This window comes from Bison bison, unplaced genomic scaffold (genome assembly GCF_000754665.1).
Source record: "Bison bison bison isolate TAMUID 2011002044 unplaced genomic scaffold, Bison_UMD1.0 scf7180017864110, whole genome shotgun sequence".
In the NCBI taxonomy this organism is placed as follows: Eukaryota; Metazoa; Chordata; class Mammalia; order Artiodactyla; family Bovidae; genus Bison; species Bison bison.
In genome coordinates, this window is record NW_011494682.1 from 2,768,789 (window position 1) to 2,777,812 (window position 9,024).

The window sequence follows — 9,024 nt, forward strand, 5'->3', positions numbered from 1 at the left end:
TGATGCTTTTGAACTGTAGTGTTGGAGAAGACTCTTGAGAGTCCCTTGGACTGCAAGGAGATTCAACCAGTCCATTCTGAAGGAGATCAGCCCTGGGATTTCTTTGGAAGGAATGATGCTAAAGCTGAAACTCCAGTACTTTGGCCACCTCATACAAAGAGTTGACTCATTGGAAAAGACTCTGATGCTGGGAGGGATTGGGGGCATGAGGAGAAGGGGATGTCAGAGGATGAGATGGCTGGATGGCATCACTGACTCCATGGACGTGAGTCTGAGTGAACTCCGCGAGTTGGTGATGGACGGGGAGGCCTGATGTGCTGCAATTCATGGGGTCTCAAAGAGTCGGACATGGCTGAGCGACTGAACTGAACTGAACTGATGGAGAGTATCTGGCATGTATTAGCTCCACAGTAAATATTTGATGAACTGAGTGAATTGAATCTTGTGTGGCAAAAGATTACAGGGTGAAGGAGTAATAATTGTTGATGGAATAATATTACAGTATCATTAAAATGCACAATAGTGGAAGGAGCTGTATGCTGTCAGTTGCTGATTTCCAGGAACTATCAAAGTGTGGTAAGGAAACTTACCATCGCAGCAATTTCAGGAGCTGTGCCTAGGAAGGGATCAAAGACTGGTTGCTGCTGTTCTACTGGCATAACCTTAAAAGTTGCAAAGTTTAAAATGGTATAAATTAACAATCCTTAAAACATTTATCTTGCACCTAAGGCAGTTATACCCTTCTCAACTTCAATTAGTTTCTTAAAAACAAAAATCATAGTTTGGTTTTGAGAAAGAGAAAAGCAACTCCTGACACTGAGAAACTGGCCTAACACAATAGCTCTGCTGCAGTGTTTGCAGGAGCTGGCCTGACATTCTCTGCTGGACGCTGGTGTTCTCCTGTTGTACCTTAACAATCCTACAGAATACCAATATCAGGCAAGATCACTTCTGAACATGATGAAGTGAAATAAAAAAAACAGCACTTGGTAATCTTGCCCACAGCAAGGTCCCTGTGCAAGGCATGAAAATATCAGGCATCCTTAGGTCCTGGATAATCTGAAGAATTTCTGTTTTTTTACCGATCATGGTCTTTGTCTCACTCCATTAAGTTACCCAGTCATAGAACTACCCCCAGACTTGAGATTCTTTACCATCTGAGCCACCAGGGAAGCCCAGTTCTTGAGAACTCCCACTCAAAAGTAACGTGACTACTTGAACTCTCCCCCAAATCACCTGACACAAGACCAGACCCTGTGAGAAGTCATTCCAACCCTTTCTGTTAAGACACTCCACAGTTCCTCATGGTGTGTGTCCTCCCCTGCTGCAGTGAGTGGATAAATCCAATTTTGTCCAACTAGTGGTGTGTGCCTGGTGGGTTTCTGACTAAAGGTCACTGGTAGATTTAATAGTTTATTTAGCAAGTAGTTTCAAAAGTTAGTTTTTCTTTTTTTAATGAAAAATACATTTACTTACAGGTTCTACTTGTTGTGGAATATATCCAAATTCAGTATAGAATGGCATCTGTTAGAATTTAAAAAAATGTGTTAGATCACTTACGGTTTTTGTCAAATGCAGTGATAAATTATTAAAATATATGTATATTATATTGTACTAATACTTTTTTTGAAAATTTATATGTTCTAGGTGGTAAAAATAATTGTTAAATTACCAACCATCCTTTTAACAGCATATGATTTCTAGGTTAAAACTCTCTCTTTAAATTAGTATGACTTAATTGGAAGTACTACTACGAGTCATTTGAAGCATAATTTTCAGTTTTCTGTAATTGATTTGATAAGTTTTAAGTGATGATAAATTAAAAATCTAATTTGCACTCTAACTAAAAGTAATCTAGTTATGTATGAGCCATCTAAATTTATATTAAAAGTTTACTATTTTACTGAAGGTCCACAAAACTCAGTATTACATTACTTAATTGTATCTCATTGCTTTCCACATGACTCAGTGGTAAAGAATCTGCCTGCTAATGCAGGAAACCATGGGTTCAATCTCTGGGTTGGGAAGATCCCTTGGAGAAGGAAATGGCAACCCACTCCACTATTCTTGCTTGGGAAATCCCATGGACAGAGGAGCCTGGCATGTTACAGTCAATGGGGTTGCAAAAGAGTTGGACACGACTTAGCCACTAAACAACAGCAACAATTCTTTCAAAATTCAATCTTGGAGTATATTTCCAAATTAGTGTTATGTTAAAAGAAAGCAGTATATCCTTTGATGACCATCAGTTCAAGCCATTGAGTTTTTGCACTAGGTATAAATCAGATATTCTCTTTTAAAATTTACCTTTTCTTCTTTATCCTTAGATGGAACTAGTTAAATTAAAATCAAACGCTTGTAGTACCTGCTCCTCAAATAGCTGCTCTCTTGTTTGCGGCGGTGACTGTGCGACTGTTTGTTGAGGCTGTTCCCAGGGTAGGAACATGTAAACTGGGTAGTACTGAAGCATCTATTGTAAATAGAAAAGTACAGAAGAGCTTCCTTCAGATCAGTGCAGGCTTTAAAAAAATTCTATTATCAATATTGTTTTAAAGCTGATTTGTCTTTAGCGATTTTGTGAACAAAAGAACACATAAAGCAGTCCTTCCCAAACTTTAGAAAAAACGTGTATTGCACAGGACACTGGGCTTTGTTTTAAGGTTGCTTGGTCAAACACATTAGGAAGTGGTGAATTCAACTAATAACAGACTTCTTAAAAGGGTACCTGGAACTTTATATATAAGCTTTATATATAAATTACTTTGCAAATATCTAAGAAGATAGCCTATGCAGCATTTTCCATATATATTTTTTTGACTCTTCATTCTGCAGGATGTGGTATTAGACATTCTACCGTGATGAATGAATTGTTCAGAAATGCATTGCCTTTAGTAATTTTCATTTTATTGAAACAACCCAGGTGCATTATAAGATATTTGGAAAATCTAGAAATAGACGAGGAAAAAAATAGGAGCACCTGCAGTTTTACCACTCACATCATCATGTATTGGTTTCCACTTAAGTCTGTGTGTCTGTATATGTGTTTATAGAAAATTGTGATCATTGTACACCTATAGAGTTTTGTCTCCTGTTATTTAATAAGAGCGCTTAATGGAAATGAGTTAAGAAAAACAGTAACTATGGTTTGAGAAGAGGTATATATTTTGTATCAGATCAGATCAGATCAGTCGCTCAGTCGTGTCCGACTCTTTGCGACCCCATGAATCGCAGCACGCCAGGCCTCCCTGTCCATCACCAACTCCCGGAGTTCACTGAGACTCACGTCCATCGAGTCAGTGATGCCATCCAGCCAGTGGCTTTTAACTCTGACTAAGAGTCAAAAACACCAGTTGAACATTTTAACAGATAGTCATATTTAAGATCTCCTCATGGGGTTTTGATTCATGAGGTGTGGGCAGGGTCCAGGTGTCTGTAATTTTCAATGTTATCACCAGAGATTCTAATGCAAAGCCATAACAGTGAGTCACTGATTTAGTGGTTAAAGGAAGGGTGAAGAATTAGATTCTGACTCAGCTATTTATTTTCATTAGAATTGGGAACTTAATCTCATAAAGACTTAGTTTTTTGATCCTAAAATGAAGTAATTCTACTTGTCAGGTATCTAATTCTCTAACTGGTATGAAACAGAATGAGATAATGTCTAGAGGTAATGTTTGTTTTATAATAGGAGTGGACAAAATTACATAGTTATTGCACTAAAGCCAGGTGTCTAACTTTTTACAAAATTGTCAACATTCTTCTGGTGAATAATATAATCTATCCATATTCATATTTCTTTGAATGCAGGCTATTATATTAACACTGAGAGGGTTTTCTATGTTAATGTTTTACTAATTTGCTTTCTTTTCTTTAAAGATTCTGCTATTTAATGGAAATCACCACAATTTGACTGTAATATGGAGTTAAACTGAAAATATCCAAGAACCTGGAAATGTTTAGAGCATAACTCAAAAAAACCTCTCTCTACATCATATGATATTTCATCAGATTAATGCATCTTTCTCTGAACCAAAATTTAGGGTTGACCAAAGTCAATCTATGGTATTTCTCCAGAGTTGTTATCAAATGCTAGCATTTTTGGTGGAGAGAGAACACAACCTAAGGCTTAGTGAGTTCCATAACTCCCAACACAGCCACGTCCTGGTAACTTTGGGGTCCTGGAGACTCCCAGCTTGCCTTTCTTTTAAAGCTGTTTAGTGAGCCTAACATTAACAAACTGCTGCAGAGCCCAGCAGGGGTAGTACCCAGACAGTAATAGCATTGCATGAACTTTATAGCCCTGCCATAGGAGTCAGAGCTACAAATATAGAAGAAAATGTTCAATGTAGAGAGTATGCAGCCATCTCTGTACAGGAGTGGTGGCTTTCCTTTCACTTACCTGTGCTTGCTCTTGAGGCATTTTGAAGAACACAGAGGGCATAACCTGCCAAAAAGGAATTATGAAAAAGTTACGCTTGACTTTTTAAAATTCCAGTGCTGATTTCTTTAGACCTAAGCGTATAAATGTAAAATGTATATTAGCAGACTTCTAGGATGAAAAAAGATCATCTACTATATGTACCAGCACTAATACAAATCAGCCTTTTATTGAAGATGAAATTTCCCTAATTATCCTGTCCAAGATATGTTTTCACACTTTCAATTCATGACTGTGATCCTGGAAGAGCTGATTTATATGGCATTTTTCATGTCAAAAATCAGAAGTACAAGGAAGTACTTCCAGTGATGGTAGAAACACATTAGAGAAGCAATTCTTGCTCAGGAAATGCTTGTCTTATTTCAAAACTGATTCATATTCATTTTCACAAACCATGTGCATTATATTTCCTTTAGTTAGACGAGGCTGGACTTACATTCTTAGGGCCCCGTTGGGTCTGCTGTGGCGTCTGAGGCTGTGAGGGGTCCAGCTGTCCTGCCTGGGTTCCTTGGGCAAAACTGACCTGTCCTGGGACGAATATCTGATTTGGGACCAGTCCAGCAAACCACTCGCGAGTTGATAAAGAGAATGGGGAGAGTCCTGGAACTTGGTTCTGCTGCTGCTGTTGTAGAATTCCAGGGAAAGGAGGAATCCATGAATTAAATGGGCCCTGGGAAGACACAAGAGACAGAAAGGAAGCATTTCTCTTTCATTTAGAAAAGAATTAAAAGTCAGTCCCGAGTGAGAAAGAAGCAAATGTAAAACAGTTTCCATATTCTATTGCTGCATTATAAAAAAGGACAGCATCTTGGCACATTATGAATCAGGCAAATAGCATGAACAGTGGTAAATTCCCAATGATTGTGATGACAAATATGAATGAGGTGGATAAATGGTACAGAGTCGGCAGTTGCCAGACTGGTTTCAATACATAGATATATTTACCTATTAGCTGTGTATGACTTTTCATAAAATGATTAATTTAACTATCTCATAGTTGAGAGCATTTGTGCCTGAAAATGTTCATTTGATTACAGCTTTTGCTTCAGCCTTCGAATAAATGGAAATTAAAACATATGTGAAAAATTAGTAACTTTAAAAGTTAAGATTTCAGAAATAGAATCAGAAAACATTTTGTTCTCCTACTAAGTGCCACAAGAAAAGAGCGGTAGGAAATATTCTTGAAATAATTATTGGGGTAGGGATACCTGAAGCTGTAGTGGTCGAAGCTGAGCGTTATTAAGATTCAGAAGCAACTAGGAAAGGAAAGATAATATGAAAACAAGATTACTACACATGATAAAACTATTTAGAATAAAATTTACTACAAATTCTGTACAGTCAAATACTGTACAACTCAGTTCCTGTTAGAGGTGAGATGTTTTCTCACTAAGCTTGAACTAAATCATGGTGATTAGAGGTTAGGATTTAATTACCTCTCCTCTGCTGTGTGCGAGATTGCACAGCTGTACCCCATTCCAGTGGTATAGTCAGTCATTTTATGCTCTTAAACACCTATATCCACCCTGTTAAGTGTTATTAGAGCAAAAAGGTGTACAAGAATCTGCTTCTGCCTTTAAAGAATTTGCAATCAAATAAGGGAGGCAAAGTAGTATTCTAGAAACAACCTCATATGCAAAACAAACATAAACATTGGGAATGCATTTGGCTACAGTTAGTGGGTAGAACTGCAGGATAAATCAACAAGAAGGCTTTTATCGTCCTGCTGTAACTGGGGATATTGTTTTAAATATTTAAACTAACCTCATTGCTGTTGCTTGCAGACATAAGGTGCTGTGGAATAAGCTAAACAAACAAAAAAATAGAAACAGTGAAAGAGGGATTTGTTATGGGTTTCACACAATGATCTCAATTTTATCATGAAATCACTCACGGGGGCTGACATTGTGGCTCCCAGTATGCCGAGAAGAATTAGAGTTCTCATTTTCAGATGAAATATCTAGAAAATACATTGTGAAACTTAGCTGTAAAAAGACTGTCTATGTAAAAATCATGATAACATAATTAGCCAGTATTGTTCAATCAGAAGTGTAGTTGGGTGAATTCCACAGTATTTACCTATGTCTTAGGATTTAAAATTAAAAAGTACATTTATAAGTATCTGTAACAGAATTCATCCTTTTTCTCAGAGCAGTTTTTTTAAAAAACCAAAATTGTTTGCTTGTCCTTTTAGCTTTCCCTAAATGACTCATTTAGTAGCATATGATCTAGTTGGAATTTATGAGCAAGAAGGACTCATTTCTTGTACTGTTCTACATCGTAGGGAATGGTTGTTTAGGTCCATGGCGGAGGTCAATGAACTCGGTCTTAATTATGAAAACAATTTTATTGTCTATTTAATGTGGTAAGAGTACTACAGTAAAGATCTGACAATAGCAGTTCAGTACCAGGAAGTTTCTAGGTAAAATTTTAATAACATTAAAATGTATTAAAATAAAGCAACTGAGTCAAAATTTTCTAATTCAAAGAAAGAGGTTATAAAACTAAGCTGTAATATTGATTTATAGTATAATCTGTGAAAATATATTACCTCTTGTCCTCCAGATGCAAAAACTCTTGCTATAGTTCAAATGATTGTCCTGCACAAGCATTTAGAGTCATCTTGGTAGTTTGTCCTGCAGAACTGACTGATTTGTGTTTATAAAATTATGAAAGCAAAGATTTGATGTCTTACCTCACTCCTTTACTTATGAAGAGAAATCTAGACTCATTGAAGGCTTGTGTCCTTTTTAATCCTTCAAGTCTGCTGCTTGGAGCTTCTCCTAAATTTTAAAGTCCCGTCATTAGAAAAGGGGGACCAATCATTGTTCAAAAGGACTGGTGATTCAGTGGGTTTCAGACAATGGCTTAGCTAATAACCCCCTTCCTAATCATCTAGGTGGTATATGGATTCCCACAGTTTTAGTAATGTCATTAAATTATCCTTAGAAAATTTTCCCTGTGATCATTCCTGGCTTTTGCTTTGGTTATGACTAATTTTTCCAGAATAATAATTTTTCTCTGCTCCTTCTTTTACCATCCTTAAAATGGACACCTTAATAGAGTAACTTTAAAAGATTTTATTCAAGGATTATTGAGTGATTAGTTCTATTTCAAGGGTAAAATACAAAATTTTTAAACAAAGGACTAGATCTAAAAGAAAAAAAATTCAAAATCTGTTTAGGAGAGGTAAAGATTCTTTGATTATTAAATTCTGGACTGGGTAAAAATTAGCTATTTAGGTTCAATCTTGAAAACACCAGTGTATCTCCTTCTAGCTAATAATAAAATCCTTAAAAAGATTGCTAAACCTCTGTGAATCTATGACATATGTTTTTTGGATATATGCTGCTTGGGATTACATAATTTAATAAATATGAAGCATAATTGCCTACATTTTGGAAATGATGGAAAGTGAATATTTTGTGTTTTAAAACATTTCTTGTTGCTAAATATGATTTTAATATTCAAAATACAACTATTACTTTCTGCACTCATTGTTATTTATATTTTCTTCATAAAGCAAATTTTGTGTTTGTCTTATTTTCCTTTGTTGTTAATATTGACCCTGCTCTAATGAATAGTTAGGATCACAAATGTGATAATATATTAACAGTGAATTTCCATTGTGCAAGAGTTCTTTAACTAATTTAACCTTGAAAACTAATGGAAGCCTTACCATGTAGAAAACAAATTTATTGCTTTTCAATGAATTTGGCTTTCTTAGTAGAAAGAGACCCTTAGAACTTGAATGACTCATTAACACTAAAATGATCATTCCATTTGCTATCTAGCCAAAAAAAACTATAGGGACAAAAATAAATAAAGACAACAAGACCCCTCTTCACTAAAGGAGAGAAGCTTCTACAAGGATTGTATTTATATCAATTAGACAGGAACCTTCCTAAGATTTAGAAGAGTTATCTTTTTAGGTTAGCTAAATAGCTGGACCACCCCAGATGTTGATGCAGATCTTACTAGAGCCAAGTGGTTCTATAACTTAGCCAATTGTTACCTGGACCAGTAGACTGGCTGAATGGGTGAATTAGGTTGATGGCTCTAAATTGCCTGATGATATATTTACAATGATTTGACCTTAGTTTGTTCTGAATATTGTCAAATTGAATTTAGTAAACCATAAGCTCTCAATCTCCTGAGATTCACTATTGCATCCATTGAACAGGGTCTTAGGCAGCTAACCCCACAACTGAGCTGGCAAGTTGTCAGAGCTAAACATGGAGAAAGTTAGGACCTATGTTGTATGTGCATGTGTGATCAGTCGTGTCCAACTCTTTGTGGCCCTGTAGACTGTAGCCCTCCAGGCTCCTCTGACCATGGAGTTTTCCAGGCAAGAATACTGGAATGGGTCGCCATTTCCTCCTCCAGGGGATCTTCCTGACTCAGGGATAGAACCCTCATCTCTTTTGCCTCCTGCATTGGCAGAGGGTTCCTTACCGCTAGTGTCAGCTGTATTACAGAGCCAAAATAGAGTCAATGTGAACACTATTACCCTGATGATGAACAGTTTTGCCTAACTGCATTTCTTAAATCTGAAATTAGTTGGGAGGAGATTTCTGTTACTGTTT

At 36.5% G+C, this 9,024-nt stretch overlaps 1 protein-coding gene across 2 annotated transcripts in view; it reads right to left on the minus strand.

Annotated features, from left to right (window-relative positions):
- The window catches only part of ODAM (odontogenic, ameloblast asssociated), an 8,912-nt gene extending 2,516 nt beyond the window's left edge, over positions 1-6,396 (minus strand). The window contains exons 1-8 of one of the 2 annotated variants that reach the window (XM_010839115.1): positions 6,333-6,396; positions 6,203-6,244; positions 5,647-5,694; positions 4,875-5,108; positions 4,400-4,444; positions 2,366-2,470; positions 1,477-1,524; positions 591-662 (exon numbers count right to left, since the gene is read on the minus strand). In XM_010839115.1, coding sequence (XP_010837417.1) covers positions 591-662; positions 1,477-1,524; positions 2,366-2,470; positions 4,400-4,444; positions 4,875-5,108; positions 5,647-5,694; positions 6,203-6,244; positions 6,333-6,383 — 645 coding nt within the window. In that variant the 5' untranslated portion in view covers positions 6,384-6,396. Of the gene's footprint in view, positions 1-586; positions 663-1,476; positions 1,525-2,365; positions 2,471-4,399; positions 4,445-4,874; positions 5,109-5,646; positions 5,695-6,202; positions 6,245-6,332 lie in introns of both variants that reach the window. The other variant, XM_010839116.1, reaches the window with a different exon arrangement.
- Positions 6,397-9,024: the final 2,628 nt, after the last annotated feature.